The following is an 18,689-nucleotide window of genomic DNA, read 5'->3' as shown; positions in this document are numbered from 1 at the left end:
ATAAAACAAATCTGAAATGCCAGTGATTGCTACAAGTAGTCAGACACCATGGTGATAATTGCAATATAAAATCACTAGACAGCAAACAAAACTGCTGCAACTAACAGGCATGGCTTTATTCAGAATCCAGTGTGGATAGCTATGTCATGGAATTCCTTTTCAATACTTTTTCTCTGAAATAACTCTGATTATTGCTAACATATTTTGTATTAATATGTTCCATTTATTTAGCTAAAGATAGGCACTTGCAATTTCATTTGCTCTCATCTACACATTTCTTAGTACAGCCTAATTTATTCTGCTTGGTGACTCAAGTGCAGATAAGCTGATAAATGGATGCATCATACCAGATCTGAAGCACAATTCTAAGTTTGATAAATAAAAGATGTTTTTCATTTTGTGTGCTATCATCAGGACTCAGAAAAACAAAAAAGGTATCATGCTGCATAAACTCTGGCAGTACTAATTCATCTCCCCAGCATCTCTGAAAAAAGTGACTAGTGAATCTGTTTTTAGAAATGCAGTGTTTCTAAGTGTGTTTTCTCCAAGTGTTTTCTGAGACTTTCATGTGGTCTAGGCAGGGCACAACTATACAGGATCAACAACTAGGGTTCACAGGTCATAGTGGGACTTATGAATTTAGTTTAATTAGAACTATTTTACTGAAAACTGATAAAATGGTGCCAGCAAGTCTTCACTGACACCTGTATGTGCAGAACTCTCATGGAGAATGTTTCACAGTGACAACTACTGTGGAGAAAAACTGTCTTTAGCTCCTATCAGAAAGTAATACCCCTGGATAGGCTTATTTCCTGCTGAATTTCCTGTTGATGCTTTTATTTACAAGGCTACAATTTTCTCTTGTAAATACTTGTCATCTGGGGCTAATTGCCCACTATGTAGAAGGACACAGTCATGCAACAGTAGTAGAGGGAGTCTGCATTTGGCTGGAGAGCTTATCTCCAGCCATTATCAGAATTTGCTTAATTCTGATCTGGCTGTCTGAAGCAGCTTCAGATCTTCCTAGCATTTCTGTTCATTCTTATCTTTTGCACTATCGGTCTCCAGAAGAATATAGAAAAGAACGTAGAAAAAGCAGTAACAAAAATAAACTGATCAAGTAAACATTCATTACAGTCTTATTGTATGCACATTTAAAGATAGTTCTTATAGTTGTATAAAATACTTCTAAAAGCAAAGTCTGTGACAAAAACACAGTCATTTCCTAGGAATAGAACTAACATTTGAATTTTCATTCCAGATAACTCTGATGATATGGAAAAGCACTGTATACACCAGCCTCATCCTTTTAAGTGCATGGCTTTAAAGCACTTATCTTTTACCATATGTCTTTAAGTTTATTATTTTGCTTACCCTCCGGCTGGTATTGTGCTATGATTGTTACCGTCTGCCCCGCTCCTTTTAGTGCCGCTGCAGCCTGCTCGTGGGTAGCACCTCGAAGATCAATACCATTCACCTGCAGAGGGAATGAAAACAATAACAGTCTGAGTAGTTTAACATTAGAGAGAAAGATAGAGGTTTTTTGTTTGTTTGTTTAAATATTTGATGGATGTAAAGATCAAGTTGTCCAGATACAGAAGTGAACGTACAAACTCAGAAAGGCCGAGAGGATGTTACCTAAGACTACCCATGAGGATCTGCACTTACACTGCAAACTTTTTGTTTGTTTTTAATGCTTATCCATCCCTGTTATCTGGCCTCTGCTTTTGGGAGTTTCCTGCTCCACTTAGTTTATTTTTGATGGTCTCTTCATCAATCAATTTCTTCTAAAATATAAGATTTAAAGGTTACGTTTTCTGCTGTGCTGAAAGGTCACTGCAGAATACTGCAGGCAAGGAAACTACCAGACCTAGCAAGCCCAGTCTGTACCTTCAGGCGAATGTGGAGATATATGGAGTATCTACAACAAAAAAAAACACTGGTTGGAGGACTGCCAGAACAGAAACTCCATCTACCATTCTCTTTTCACAGAATCACAGAATCACAGAATTTTCTAGGTTGGAAGAGACCTCAAGGTCATCGAGTCCAACCTCCAACCTAACGCTAACAGCCCTCCACTAAACCATATCCCTAAGCTCTACATCTAAACGTCTTTTGAAGACTTCCAGGGATGGTGACTCCACCACTTCCCTGGGCAGCCTGTTCCAATGCCTCACAACCCTTTCTGTAAAGAAGTTCTTCCTAACATCTAACCTAAAACTCCCCTGGCTCAACTTAAGCCCATTCCCCCTCGTCCTGTCACCAGGCACGTGGGAGAACAGGCCAACCCCCACCTCTCTACAGCCTCCTTTAAGGTATCTGTAAAGAGCAATAAGGTCACCCCTGAGCCTCCTCTTCTCCAGGCTGAACAAGCCCAGCTCCCTCAGCCGCTCCTCGTAGGACTTGGTCTCCAGGCCCCTCACCAGCTTCGTCGCCCTTCTCTGCACCCGCTCAAGCACCTCAATGTCCTTCTTGTAGCGAGGGGCCCAAAACTGAACACAGTACTCGAGGTGCGGCCTCACCAGAGCTGAGTACAGGGGGACGATCACCTCCCTAGCCCTGCTGGTCACGCTGTTCCTAATACAAGCCAGGATGCCGTTGGCCTTCTTGGCCACCTGAGCACACTGCTGGCTCATATTCAGCCGACTGTCCACCATCACTCCCAGGTCCTTCTCTGCCTGGCAGCTTTCCAACCATTCACAACATTTTCACACACTCCTTCTCCTGTTGCCTAGAAATATCCCCCTATCTTGCTCATGGCAGTGAAGAGTTGAGAACAGATGCAGCTAATTTTTGATAGCAATAACCCAAAACCCAGGAGATCCCATAGTTTCTGATCCAGAAAACTGCACTGTGCTGCAGAACCATTAATGGCATACACAAACATAACTGTCTAGCTGAGGTTTCATATTTCTGAAAATGTGATTCCATAAGACTCAACAATTTGCTAGTTAGACCTGTCTGCAAATACATTTCTCCACTCTTTTTCCTTTACAACAATGAAAGAAAAAAAATTCCTAAGCAGTTACTATTTTCCTCCCCTCCTTTCAATGATTGTTTAATATTTCTCCCTATTATATTCACAAAAATGACCCAATGACCTCTCCTCATTTATAAAAAAAAATAAAAATTGATTTGAATTTTAACTGTCTGTATTCCAATAACATTTGAATCTATAGAAGATATAGAATTTTAGAGAAACATGATTTGTTGCAATCTCTCAACTGCAGTTCATAGGAATTTTAAGTTATCTCATAGAAAAATAACTGAATTTTTGAGTTACTTTGTCCATATGTGCATTCCTCAGTGGAGGGTATGAATACCACCACCATGCTGTTAATGCTTGCTTCATCCACGCAGGTATCTCAGACCCTTTAGGGCAGCACAGGAAGGGCATTTGAGGCAGCAGAGTACCAAAGGGATCTCAGTAGACAGGAGAGAGGATGAGAGTGCATATACAGGGATGAGACATTTTAAGGAGCACCAAAGTACTTATTGCAAGGTAGAGACCTGGTAGTAGAAGTGTAGGCTGGAAGACCACCATACCTAAATAAACATTCAAAGCAAATACCTGTGCCAGAACTACTTTGGGAGAATAGGTATGCATAGGTCTCCATGTTGTTAACATTCATATAGACAATCTGAAGCTGTGTCAGTTACTCAGTATTCTGGTATTGCCATATATTAGTGTGTTTGGCTTATATATTTGAAAGCACTATATGCTGATATATACAATCTGTTATTTTCTACATTTTTCTCATCTGAAGTATGCAAAATTCATATTGTTTTTACAATTTGTATCTAGATTGTGTACAGGGAAGTGAAAATCTTTACTTAAAAGTAATGGACTAATGGACCTGAAAAGAAATTCTGAGCAAATATAAGATTAAAGACTTCCTAATTTGTCTAACACAAGAGTTCTCAGTTGTCCTGTCTTCTGGTTTGAAAGCAACAGCTGCAGAAATGCCTTATGGAAGCTTCCAAAAAAATAAATAAATAAATAAATAAAATGAGCCAAAGGTTCAAATACTTATATCACAGTTCTATATGTGAACCTCAAGTTCAGTGGAAGGCAAGACTAACATAAGACACCTGCAAAAAACTTGCTGACATTTAGTCTAGGAATATAGTATCATAAATGGCAATAGTTAAGTGCATTCTAAAATAAATAAATAGATAAATAAATAAATAAATAAACAGAGTTCTTAGCATCACAAAATCTAATATATTGTAATACATGATAGTGATAATACCTAAAGGTGAATATAGTGTCAATTAGGACTTAGTTTAAAACCACAGTGGAGAATACAAACTTCTCAAAAGGAGAAGTGATGTTGTGGTGGTTTTACCGTGCTGGGCAGCTAAACCCCACAACCGCTCTCTCACTCCCCCTCCTTTAGATAAGGAGGGGGAGAAGTAAAGCAAAGAACAACTCACGGGTTGAGATAAGGATAATTTAATTAAAGGGAAATAATTATAATAATAAAATAAAGACTACCATGAACTAAACAATTTAACTAAGGGGAAAATAAAAGGGAAAGGGGAAAAAGGGAGGAAAACAAACGAACAAAATAAATGAAAGCTATATGGAAGTGTAGAGGAAAGAAATTGCTCTCTACTTCCCACAAATGAGCGATGATTGACCACGTCCTTGAAGCAAGGCCTCAACGCACGCAGCCGGTGTTCGAGAGGAGGACCGACGTCTTCTCAACGAGAGCCCACCCCTCCCCTCTTCTTCCTGTTTCCACCTTTTATTGCTGAGTGTGACACCACATGGTATGGAATATCCCTTTGATTGGTTTAGGTCAGCTGCCCTAGTGATGTTTCTCTCCTCACTTTTTTGCCCACCCCCTAGGAGGGTTAGAGAAAGGCCCAACGCTGTGCCACTGCTGCTCAGCAGTAGACACAACACTGGTGTGATAACACTGCTGTTCCAGCTACAAGTACAGAGTACGGCACTGTATGGGCTGCTGCCGGGAAAGTTAACATTCCAGCCAGACCCAGTACAGATGTATACTACTGCTGTGGAAGCAAAGGGTTTTGTGCCCTACATTTACTCTGTGGTGATACTACGATCCTTAATACTGGGCAAAGGCCTACCAGCACTATTCATTAACTCAGGGCTTTAGTCACAGCTTTAGTGTCTCTGGAGGCCTGAAGAAAATTCTGTCATTTAGGCAGCACAGTGCCTATACCAGGCCATAAAAGAAACTCAGCCTGGATTCAGTGTTTCTGTAGAAGACAATTTTGAAACCAAGTCACCTTTCCTTCAAAGCTTGGCCTTTATCTCCTTTTTTTTTTTGTTTTGGTTTGGTTTGGTTTGGTTTGGTTGTTTTGGTTTGGTTTGTTTCCCTCAGTATCTGGAGTCCTTGAGAGACTCCTGAGAAAGAAGCAATAGGATGAAGAAAACAGAATTAAGAAAAACTTAAAGAAACATTCCTGAATTCCCAAGTGCTTGAGCTGGGGAGAAGCATATGAATGATGTCACCTGGTCAGTTTTACAAGGTGAAAAAAAGAAATTAGAAATCAGTTTATTTAGGCTTAAACTTGAAGACAGTAGACTTCAGAACACAAGCCTCTCTTAATCAAAATATGAAAACACCATGGTGATCTATAAAAGTTGTATTAACAGAACATCAAGCATTAAAAAGCATTAATAAATCATAGTAATATCTCTGTAGATAAAATGAAAGAATGTAGGAAAGAGAAACAAAGCACATGCTTATTGCTCTTCCTCTGCAGAACAATAGTCCTATCTATAGTTGACGTAATAACTAAAAACCCAACAAAGCACTAAGAGTAAAAATATATAAAAAAAATGTTGAACAGGTGAGTGACCTAACTACACTGCATTGCCAAAACATTGATCTCCCTCTTGTAGGTGCATAGCTGCAGAAAAAAATCAAACATTTTTTTCCAAATAGACAGGTGTGAGTCTGTTTAACTGTTGTATTGTTCAATAATGCCTGTGACAGGTTCTTCCTACAGCATAATAGATGTTAAAGTTAGAAAGGACTTTCCTATCACCTAGTCGGACTTGCTAGAGAATGAGAAGAGTAAATGCTAACTCAGTTTCTGCCCTGAAAAGTATAATTTCCCAATATTTAAAAACAAATATAATCAAGTCCCAGAACTTCTAATTGAAAAAGATCATATTCGTGTAAAAACATTACTTCTGGATGAATGATGCCATTAATTTACACATTTTAATCAAATTCTTACCCTCAGGCCAAAATGAACAAGAGTTTTCATCAGGGTAAAACAAATATTCCGTTTTGCCTCTTCCTCCAAAGCAGTATCTTAATTATTACAATTGAGTATGGGGATATGTTTGTCTGAAATGATTTAATTTCAATTTTTAAAATATATTTAAATTGCTGCTTTCAATTAAATTAATGTTGTTTTTGTCAAGAATAATCAGTAAATAAAACAAAAATACCAGAAAAATGTCAAGTGTGTGTAGGAAATTTTAATGCATATTCAAAGGTCTTTTTTTCTTTTCTCTATTAAATGTGCTAGCTTCCTTTAAGAAGCATTATACAATAAGCAAAGTAGTGCTTTGTTGTTTTGAGCTTGACTGCACAATCCCGATGTCCTAGCTTAGAATGAAGTTGACTGCACAATTTCCAGTGCCTAACGCCTAAATGAATTTGACATAATGGAAATAAGAAGAGCCTCCAGCTTATACAAATGTCTGTCTCTCCTGCATGCTGTGACAAAAAAGTGGTTAAAATGCTTCCAAGCAAAGAGAAGTTCTGCACTGAAAGATTATAATTTAAAACTACAGACAAAATTAAACTGATCTGGAGAAAAAAAAATGCAACTATAGTTCATAGGAATTATAGTAATTGTCCTTGCATTCATTGACTCAGACAAAAGCACTATTTACTTCATTAAATGCTAAATCATATTCTAAATGAAAGATTGCATATATTTCTTGTATAGATCACATTATTCTAAAACTGGCTACATTCCCTTAAAATATCTGAGTAGGCCATATTAGCACAAAATGATTCAATTCTGGACAGTGTCATTTTATGACTTACTCCAGTCTGGCTGTCTTCTCCTGTTACATTAACTTGAGCATGACCCACATGTAGGTCATTCAAATACAGCAAAGTCCAGCAGAATATCTGTTTTGACATTTATTTACTTAAACTGCCTTATTTTATTTTTGTACAGTGATTAAATGAACGCCTGGCATCTTTTGATGAATTGGAAAGGAAAGGAAAAACACACCCCTTCTCTAGTGAGGAAAACATAAAGGAGTTCTTTTCATTTCTGCTTTGAACTGTCAGTACCTGCTTTTATAGAGTAAGGCAAATAGCAAAATAGCAAATAAAAGCACCTTTTACCATGGAATACTACAGAAGATTTTTAAGATTTTTACTTTTTTTTTTTTTTTTTTTTTTTTTTGAATTGTGGCTGAATTCTTTTATTTTTTAACCTATAAAATAAGAGTTTTTGTCATCTGAAAGAGTAAATGGAATTCTGAATATGAACAACTCTTACAGCCAGAATTCTCACTGACTGCACTGAGGTAATACAAAGAACCTTATTCACTTGCCTTGACTTTGCTCATTGACTTAGGCATTCTCAAGGTCATTAACAAAAGATGAAAGGAAAGCTGAGCCATGTTCTCCAGCAGTCCTGACTAGTCATTGGAAACAGAATACACAGCATCACCCCTTAGGTTATGGAAGCACGGTCTTCCAGCAAGATGGGGAACATTGTAAAAAACACGCATTAGGGGTGACCTGCTCTGAACATGACTGGGGAAGACTTTCCTCATGAGGAGGTGGCATAATCATGCTATGCAATGGCCCACAGCACTCAGACAACAGATATAATCCAGCGAAAATTACAAGAATTCAGAGAAACTCATGCATGTTGCCAAAGTACAGTCCTTCACTGAGCATCGACCTGTCACCTCCTTGCTACACGAAGCCTCCAGCAGGAGGCTGAGGCCCGCTCAGCACCAAGGACAGCTCCCGGGCGCTGGGACAGCCCAGCTCTTGCTTTGCTTGACAGGAAAACTCTTAGAAATAGAAAGAACAGAGAAATGCACATGTGGAAAAGAGTTTTCACTGCCTAGCCTACCTTGTTTTAAATATTCAGACACACTTTATTGCTCTTCTCTCACTTTTCTTGCTTCTTTTTCCATGCCTTTATTTTATTCCTACCAGTTAAAACTGCTTAGCTTGGACATGCTATTACGGTGGTTACCTTATCCTCGACTCCACTGAAAACACAATACCATGTTCTCCTTCTCTCTTTTTATGGGCCAACACTTTCAGTGACCTTGTCAATTCTCCTTGTCTTTCTACCTTAGAAATATGACTTCTGCCTCTAGTATGCTGGTCTTCATGCTCTGATGAGCTGGGCATTCTAGAGGCAAATTCTTCTCTGTCTGGAAAACAAGAAATGCTGTGGGGGTACAAGCTGCATCATTTAGTATGCCTTTTCCTGCCAGCAAGTTTAAGGCAAGAGATAAACCTGCTGAAAGAGGTATCAAAGCACTACATCTTTAAAGCAGGAATAAATATCGTGTTACTGAAGTGGTGTCTTGCACACACTGCCTTTTACCATAGGAACCAACCAGCTTTATGATTCACCAGACCACATGAATCATTCCAAACAGTACCTGTTATGTTTATAACCATAGTCAAAGACCTATATTTTTAACCCAAACTGTAAATTTTAAATTTGTAATTTAAACGAAACAGAATTTTTCCTTATAGAAGTGCTTTCCATGTGATTGTAGTATTTGTGAATGATGCCAGATTGGCAAACTTTTAAATCAAAGTAATTGCACTGAAACAATTCACTACAGTGATAGCTTAAGAGCCATTTCCTCTTGTTTCCATTAGAATTCCTTAAAACTTGTTTAAACTGGGTTTGAAATAAATTATGGCTTTGGAAAAGGACACATAGACTTACAGGAGCCTGAAAGAACATTAAACTTACTTCACTCAGGTCATTAAATAGCTACCAGCTAGTTCCATTACTGACCTGAACCAATGTGATCCTGCAACTACAAGTTGATCAATGGTATTTTATCTCATTGCTAAATGGTAAAGTCTAAGCAGAGGTACACACGTAGTCTTTTTGTATTCATACAACTGTTGTTAATGGTGAAAATTTTCATATATATATACCATGCTGGTTAATAGTGCAGACTACTATTTATTAACTAATTTTTAAATAAATATACATATTTTCCATTTATTTCATATATAAAATATTCATCAGTCTTAATAAGTAGGAATATTCATTAAGTTAAAATGCTCATTACCACATCTTAAATTTAAACCTAGTAGCTGTTTTATTTACTTTCCCTCCTTCCTCCACTCAAATACCACCACATACTTTCATGGATCTTACTATAATGTAATCTCCTCACCAAAGTCTGTCTTCATATATTCACTCTCCTTTACAGTTAGTACTATCTTCCTACTCTAAACTGATAAAATACCAGATTGTCCCTCCTCCCACCTACAGCTTTTACTTTACACATGACTGCTACTTTCATTCATTTTCTTGGCTTTCTGAATTAATCCTCTTTCTCCCCAATTCTGTTTTCAGCAGTTGGGTTTCTGTCTCCTACTCTCATCCTGGGTCACATAGGCATTCCCCTGCTGATAGCAGTCATAGATCTTGGCTTCCACACAGTCCTAAAAGGAATTTTTCCTACCAAAATATGCATATAGCTAAATTATCATTGATTATTTTTTCTCATAATGTTGTAGTGTTCTTGTTTCTCATTTGAATTTCAAACAATGATATAAATGGAACTAATTACTGCAATTCTCCTGTTTCTGAAATGAAGTAAAGGTTTCCATTTTACTAAGTGTCTTGTAACTCAAAGATGATAAGAACAATCATTCCAGCTGAAGCCAATATGTAAAAGTTGCTCAGGTACTGGAATAAAAAAGTAAATCAATATTAGAGGCTGCTTAAAGACAGTAGGACATTGGTAACTTGTCTGACTCCAAGCAGTGAGTTAGTGGCAAATTTGAAAACTGAAATCCTTGCCCTATTCTCCGCTTGACAGGCTTTCCATATTTCCATGTTCATAGGCTATGGTAACACGGGCTGTAAGATGCGGGATGACATCTTGTGTCTTGTGTCACAACAAATCTATACTGAGTATGAGGCAATATTTGAATGGTTCAGAGGTAGCTTGTCTAACTGGAATGTTTGGCTGTAGGTGAAGTGTTCAGCTCTAAATGAATTGTTCAGTGCTCAGTTGTTAAGTTCAGACTTTTTTTTTTTTTTTTTTTTTTTTTTTTTTTTTTAATATTAAAACTGCCTGAATCACAATGTTCATATTTATTTGTGGCTCTACAGAGTAGAATTATGTGACACAGGCTCTTTGAATAGATGATGAGCAGTAGTCTCAAATATAGAGTAGATTTTTAAAAACCTATGGAAAGGAAGTGGCTCTTGTATTCTTCTGTAGTTTTTCTTTTGTTTGTTTGTTTTTTAAGGATCCCCAAGATCTTCTCCAATAAATTACTGAAGATATCCCTCAAATACCTTACTTAATACTTAATGGATGGCCAATTTCTATTATTACGTGTCTCATTTTTTTAAATCACTCAAGAACACAAAAGCTACAGGGCAACAGAGCAGAATGATGCCTGGAGTCTAGTTTGTTTAAGCACAAGACACAAGTCCAGTCTGGGGAAAAATCTCTGAAAGAATAACACTCAGGGATGTAGTCATTTTGTCCAGAAGTAGTAGTTTTGGCTTTCAAATTTCTATTTTTATCTTCCCTTCATTATGAAGGTGACATTAAGGCTACGCAGAAGGCTATATAGCTCAACCCAAATCCTCAATACATCAAACGTGACATAATTCTGTTAGACAATCTTGAAACAATTTTTTCTAATTTAGAGTCCTTGAAGTGAATGTGAACTCCTCTTTAAAGAATTAGGAGCTGAAGAGCAAGCAGTCTGGCATCAGATCATTCCTACTCATTGAGACAATTACAAAATTAATGTTTTAGAGGCAACTGATGATTTCATCACAGCAAAAATACACGGGCTCTGGTCTAGGCCAATTTGCTAGCTTTGCATGACACAACTGACAGGTCTGATAGCTAACACTGCTTGGAAAAAAGAGACATATCTTATTCATGAGAATTGTTAATAGTATTTATCAGGTTCTAATCATGTGCTTGGCAATATCAAAGACTTAAGTAAGCAGTTACTGCATCAAGGAAACTGCAATATAAACTATATATTACAGAAAGGTAGTGGGAGGAAGAGGGAGGAAGGAGAGGGAGAAAGGAAACAGAAGGGAGAGAGAGAGAGGAAAAAAAAAAAAGAGAGAAATCCATCAGGAAGACAGATTTCTAGATTAATAAAAGACAAAAGGTATCTCTACAGTCACCTAATGCACATACTAGTCTAGCATACAGGTGGTAAGTTTTTCCCCAGAAGCTCTATTAAGATTGTATTTTAGAAAGCCATCTATTTTATTTTGAAGTCCCAAAGTGACAAGTCTACTACCTTCTATGGCAATATAATCCAGTCACCCTGACTACAAAACAAGTGCATCATGTTTTGAAGTTGAATATGTCTAAGTTCAACTTAGCCAGCCATCAGATCATATATATTTATCAACATCACTAAAAACAGTCTGTTACCAGCTTTCTTATCCAAGGGTAAGTATTTGCAGATGATGTTTTTTACATAGACACAGTTCATACTTCATTGAAGTGAATTTTCATGGTCAAGGAGAATGCTAGATTTTTCCTGACATGGAAATTAAACTCCAAGGCATTTTGTTAATTGATGATGATGATGATGCCACCTCTTTAAATGTATAAAATAGAAGATTTTCAAAAGCACAGATTTGCAGTAGCATCCAGCTTTTGTTTATTAGGTGTCCAGTTGCCTTCTGTACCTCTAAAAATCTCTTGTACAGAAATTTTGTAATGGTGATTCAGTGTTGTCATGTGAAATGTTTTTGATTTATCATGATGACAGCAAATACTGGACATATATCTGAAGATAATAAACACATTGTAAAAGGTGAATTTGAGATCATTTACAAGGTTGGGATGCAGTGCACCCAGATGACTTCATGTAAACATAAACAGGTGGAGGACTCTTGGAGACCTACTACCATTTCTGAATCATCCTCGAATTTCATAACTTTCTAAAAACTTTTCATCAAAAACTTTACATCATCTTCAACACCACAGGAAAGTAAGCACCCTAAAGATATGCCTCTGCAGGCAAGTGCTATATGGCAAAGGGAGTACCCCTCATAATCCTAACACTATTACACAAAAGTGACTGATGCTCCATGGAGAAAGGATTCCGCCGTGCCCCATAGCAATCTCCATCATAAAGCCTGTTTTGTGATTGGGCCGAGTGGAGATGATTCAAACATTTTCCAAGCCAGTCGCAATTTTGAAAAAAAAAATAAATCTGAGAAGCAAAACTAGTATTTGACTTTTTTTTTTTTTGAAGGGAAGTCAATCGGAAGGTCAATTCCAACTGCAGCAAAATGGAGCATAAATATTGCTATAAATAGGAACAGAGCTCTAATGGTCTATCTTGATCTATATGCACATACTTTGGAGTAGAAATTGCAGAACATTATTCTTTCTAAAGTGTATTTTATTTTTGCTACAGATGTGTGTGAGAAGGTGGGTAGGAGTTGTGTGGGAGGAACCAAGTAGAAAGAAAAGCTCATAAGGAAAAGCAAATCTCTCACATAAAATGACAGCAGGACAATGCACAGACAGAAGATAAAATCTGATCAATATAAGAGATGACCTTCCCTCTACAAGGAAAAACCTTGTATAAAAGACCAAAGGCAATACAGAATTGAGATGCTGAAATACCAGTTTTGCAAACTAACCATATATTATACTATCAACCAGATGAGAAGGTGACAGAAATCCCTGCAGAATATCTCTGGTAACCCTTTCCCCAGTACGTAGCTATTTGATTCTCAGGAAGTATCAGGGGATAACAGATACCATCTTTCCCCATATATGAATACTTCATGATGAACGCTATGCTAGATCAAGATGAAAATCACACAGAATTTGTCTGATTTTGTTCATCTGCCTCAGGTGAGATACCAGTGAAAATGGAAGCATTAGGAGAGTACTACCTGCATCTTCACAGTGCAGCCTGTTCTTTTTCTACTCTTTTTCACACCCTTATTAAGCAATTATTCTACACAAAACATATTTTATCTCCTTAATGTAATTGGCAGGATGTGTTGCTTGGGAGCAGCAGTCTTTCTCCAGAGCAAGCAGTCTCTTCTTTCTCTTGACTACTTTCAGGATAGCAGCCACACTTAATCCTGCCACTGTGAGACACATAGTACTAAAGCATTTCTGTAGGAGAATAAAATAAAACTGATACTGTTTTTATGGCACACATTTTATTTTGCGTTTCTTTGTGATGAATCAAACACAGTATTAGGTGAAAAATCTAACATGTATTGTAAAGGCAAATACGTGAAATGTGAAATTCAGTTTAAGATGCCTAAATATAGACATGCACATACAGGATAGGTGTTTGAGCTTATAGTCAATGGATATCCAATCAATACAGGCAATAAGGACTACAGAGCAATTCAACTTGCTCTAGACACCTCATAGTTGGCCAGCTGAATCAGTCTCTAGTCTTTATTGATTTTAATGGGGAATACACACCCAGAAAGCAAGTCTATCTTTAAGTATCTTAATCTGAAATTTAGTCTTTCCCAACAACACAAAATTCAATCATTTCAATAGTTAAGACTTCTTGTTACCTCCCTGTGGCTATTAATTCACTTAAATTCTTTCATTTACACACATACTTAACTTGATGTAGTCTGGTAGAAAAATCATAAAAGTGTTTGAAAAAATCTGAGAAAAGAAATTCAAGGAGCATTGAGTTCTAATTAATTGTGTGTAAATTGTGTGTCAAGCCTTGAAATGGTAAATCTTAATTCTGCTTCTGAATTTGCGAGGGTAAATTAACTCTCTGCTCTGTAGAGGTATATACAGAGAATCTTGCCAGACTGGTACTGAAAATGCTTTTGAAGAACACAGGATAAGACACCTAAATCAAGTAGTTATGTTTTATGGTAATTTGATATGAGATTGTAAAGCAAAATCGTTATGTTAATAAATAAATATATATTTTAATAGGACTGTATTTCTCCCCTATATCTCTCAGTATTTCCCCTAAAGCTTAAAATGTATTCAAAATTTACAATGCATGTACCTCTTCTCTAAAATTTTAAGATTTGTACTGTTTTCTGTCAGTTAGGATACATATACAAGGTGTGGGCATCATGTTCATGGCTCTTTGAAATCATTTGTGCTCATCAAACTGATTTTCACTAAACAACACATTTCTATTTTAATAGACAAAATATCCTTTAGTGTTGGAATTGGGATTTCAATTTTCAAGAGTGGCATCAAGGAAAAATACGTTTTATTTATACTAGAGACCTTGTTTTCATAACAGATGGAGAACTTAGTCTTGGCCCAGACTGCCTGCCTTAATTTAAAGAAATCAGTTAACATAATGGCATCCCATTTCCACTGCTATAAAATGGAAATAATACTTCCATTGGTACTTTTAGCTGTTCTGTTTGGGTTGTACACTTCTGATTGAAAAGCTATTCTGTGTGTAGGCAGAACCTAGCAAATCAGTTCTTTATCCCAATTAGCATTCAAGATGCTATTTGGTAACATTTTATTTTACTCAATAGCAGGACAACCCTAGTGGGAGGGACATACTCTGTCATACTGGTGAACCATGCTGATGTATGCATTACCACATTTTTAAAGGCATTTGGAAGTCAAAAAGAACATGATTAGTTTGGTAAGAACTCACAAGAATATAATGAATTATAGCAAGAAGTAACCAGCATTTAAAACACCACTTTTTAGAGGGGAAAAACAGCTTTTCATAAATGTAAATTTACAAATCACTTTTTGCTATTTGAAATGTTTGCAGTTTGAAAGAAAACATTTTCCATTATTCTTCAATTTGCCTTCAAGGTTTAGATATGACTAATTTTGTCTCTTTGCACAGAAGCATTTGGAATATCAGCCTGCTTTCTGAGATAAGTTTTAAACATTCCCAGTCAATTAACTGAAAAAAAATAAGAATATGGCTACCACTGGTTTTCCTAAGGTTTTAGCGTTACCGGTCAGATTTCTGTCATTATTGATCCTGTGATGCCACCTGGTGGCGTTTAAGAAAAATAAACTTAAATTTCACTCCTTGCCCATTATATGTCATAGCGCCCCTTGGAGGATGTTTGGACTCTGACACATAGCTCCTCTGTCACGTAACAGTGAGAAGGCAGAAAATCACAGAATCACAGAATTTCTAGGTTGGAAGAGACCTCAAGATCATCGAGTCCAACCTCTGACCTAATGCTAACAGTCCCCACTAAACCATATCCCTAAGCTCTACATCTAAACGTCTTTTAAAGACTTCCAGGGATGGTGACTCCACCACTTCCCTGGGCAGCCTGTTCCAGTGTCTAACAACCCTTTCGGTAAAGAAGTTCTTCCTAACATCCAACCTAAAACTCCCCTGGCGCAACTTTAGCCCATTCCCCTTCGTCCTGTCACCAGGCACGTGGGAGAACAGACCAACCCCCACCTCGCTACAGCCTTCTTTAAGGTATCTGTAAAGAGCAATAAGGTCGCCCCTGAGCCTCCTCTTCTCCAGGCTGAACAAGCCCAGCTCCCTCAGCCGCTCCTCATAGGACTTGTTCTCCAGGCCCCTCACCAGCTTCGTCGTCCTTCTCTGCACCCGCTCAAGCACCTCAATGTCCTTCTTGTAGCGAGGGGCCCAAAACTGAACACAGTACTTGAGGTGCGGCCTCACCAGAACCGAGTACAGGGGGACGATCACCTCCCTAGCCCTGCTGGCCACACTGTTTCTGATACAAGCCAGGATGCCGTTGGCCTTCTTGGCCACCTGAGCACACAGAGAAGTTATGGCTTTATGGCGTCAGGCTTTACAGGCTGTCTCTGGGACTACGTATGCATCCAGTGAATCACCCAAAGACAGTGCATATTTCTATCTTCGTGGGGACTAACTCACTAACTCATGGATTTGCAGTCTATTTAAGGTATATTTATAGGTACCCAACTGAAGGTGAGTATACACATCTCTCAACTAGTCAACATTTTGCCATAATTACAGCACAAGCACGAATTATGAAAGTGCTGTGAATCTCCTCTTCTACATTGGAGAAGGTGGCTTTGAAAACTAAAGCACCTTGACCAAGGTCATGGAAAAACAACAGAAAAATCGGGAATTCATTCTAGGTCTCCAAAGTTTAAATCACTTATGTTGCTTCCTATCTGGAAGAAATTTAACAAACCCTGAGCTAATTTGATATACTAGCTTGGTGTGCATTTGTCATGGTTTAACCCATGGCATTATTGGTTCTTGATAAATCAGATTTATCGTGTTTTGAGAAACAAGTGGGTAAACTGTAGCGAAACAAGTAGGGCAACAGTAGGGAAGTAAGTGTTTCTGAGGGATGAGACAAGTAAGCATAGACAGAGAGAAACAGACCTATTCTGTGCAGCTTGATAAAATTAAGGTGTCCAGGACCCTTCACCAGACAATGGTCTAAGATTAATCAGCTCTAAAATTAGCCTGTGCATGACATTTGTTTTGTTTGAGCATGGGAGAAATTGATTCATAATAGTTATTTGTGACTTTAATAAGTCAGCAGTGCCTGTCTTAGTGATTGCCTGGGGAAATATATGCAGTCTAATTTAGTAATAATTCCATCCCTCTCTGTTCAATGAACAAACAAACTACTCTTGCATGACAAGTAAATGCTGCAGCAACACTGGTAAGTTTAATTAGAACTTATGAAAACATTGCTGTGAAATTGACAAAAAGTGGAATTAAAAATTCAACTTTGGCAGTATCCCACAGTGCTAAATATATGCCTGCTGAAAAATAAAAGAAAATGGACTTTTAAAGTTGTATGTGAGCTGCTGGATTTCTGAATATAATGTACTGTGAAGGCTCCAATCTCACAGTACTCTTTTATTCAGCCTTCCTGTACAGCATCTAGCCAAAGAAAAATAAATGAAATAAGTGTCCTAAAGAAATTGTCACTTCTATTCCTCATGCTCCTTGTCTGTATTCTTGTTAGCACAGGCATTTGCTTTCCTTATCTCTCCATGCTGATAACTTTGTAAGATTCTATTGTGGCTTTCTTGCAGTTCCCTACGAACTTACTTATTTAGGAATCTCTTCAAGGCACATAAACGACTTCTACTTGTCCTTACTCTTAAACTATTTGCAAGGAGCAGACCAAAATAAAAGACAGAGTTATGATCCTGTCCTGGTTTCATCTAGTTTACAGTTAATCTTTTCATAGTGGCTGGTATGCACCATGTTTTGGATTTGAGAGAAAAATAATGCTAATAATGCACCAATGTTTAGTTGTTGCAGAGCAGTGCTTGCACAGAGCCAAGGACTTTCATATTCTGTTGCTGCCCTAACAGTGAGGTACCTGGGTGTGCACAAGGAGCTCGGAGGGGACATAGCCAGGAGCTGACCCAGACTGACCAAAGGGATGTCCCATATCGTGTGGTGTTATGCTGAAAAATTAAACTTGGATTTTGGCCATGTGCAGGGGGACCACTGCTCAGGGACTGGCTGGGCATTGGTCAGTGGGTAGTAAGCAATTACATTGTGCATTACTTTTATATATATGTATTTTTTTATTGTCATTATTATTTTCCTTTCTGTTTCTATTCTATTAAACTCTTTCTACCTCAACCTGTAAGTTTTTACTTTTTTTTTCTTGTGATTCTCTTCCCCATCCCACTCAGGGCATGGTGGGAGTGAGTGAATGGCTGTGTGGTGCTGAGCTGCCTGCTGGGTTAAACACGAATGGATCCCCACAATTTCAGGTTACTGTATCCCTTCAGTGTTAGCTCACCAGATTTTCCATGATTTTACAAAGAAGCAGCAGGCACTTTTTTACACCTAAACTTCAACGTGCAGAAGGTAAACTCACTATTCATAGAACACGCCAGAGGTCAAGACATGCCTGAGCAATGTAGGAAAGGCAGTTCCAGCTCCCCCTTGAAGGGAGTCACACACTGACCAGGAACCTGCCATATAACCATGCCACAAACCATACAGTCCATAGCCATCTTCTTCCCCTGCCATTAACCCAAATGCAGCCATGGATACAAGATGCCAGGGACAGAAAGCACGACAGTGGGAATGAGTGTGACACTTCAGCTTCATGGACTGGTCACTTGTCTGCGATGAGTAATTCCTGGGCTTCAGTTCTTTGCCTTAAAGCTATTTATGTATTTTACATAAAACAGGCCCAAGTCTATCAATTTGTATAATGTTTTGATTTTGGTTTTGTTCTTGGTGTTGGTTTGTTGTTGTGTTTGCTTGCTGTTTGTTTGTTTGTTTTTTCTGTAAGGCAGAATGATATGAATGGATGCTCTCAAGGCTTTTACTGCCCTTCAAAATCCTTTATGTTCAGATTGCTTCAATCAGATGTTCAATTACTTGAGAGAGCCTAAGACAGAGCCTAAATGCTGTTTTTTTAAATTGCATACTATCAACACATACATGAAAGAAAAATTTCATAGATGTTTTTGAGACTAAATAGGCAAAATATAACCTCAGGCTACAAAGCATCTTATCCTA

At 37.8% G+C, this 18,689-nt stretch overlaps 1 protein-coding gene across 29 annotated transcripts in view; it reads right to left on the bottom strand.

Moving 5' to 3' along the window:
- DLG2 (discs large MAGUK scaffold protein 2) overlaps positions 1 to 18,689 on the bottom strand; it is a 1,046,667-nt gene that overhangs the window by 210,830 nt on the left and 817,148 nt on the right. For all 29 annotated transcript variants that reach the window (XM_084519823.1, XM_084519802.1, XM_084519813.1 and 26 more), the window contains one exon: positions 1,375 to 1,477. In XM_084519823.1, the coding sequence (XP_084375949.1) occupies positions 1,375 to 1,477 (103 nt within the window). The remainder of the gene's footprint in view (positions 1 to 1,374; positions 1,478 to 18,689) is intronic.

The sequence above is a fragment of the Aythya ferina genome (genome assembly GCF_964211825.1).
Source record: "Aythya ferina genome assembly, chromosome: 1".
In the NCBI taxonomy this organism is placed as follows: domain Eukaryota; kingdom Metazoa; phylum Chordata; class Aves; order Anseriformes; family Anatidae; genus Aythya; species Aythya ferina.
The sequence above is the reverse complement of the archived record's forward strand: the minus strand, read 5'-3'. Positions and strand labels throughout refer to the sequence as shown.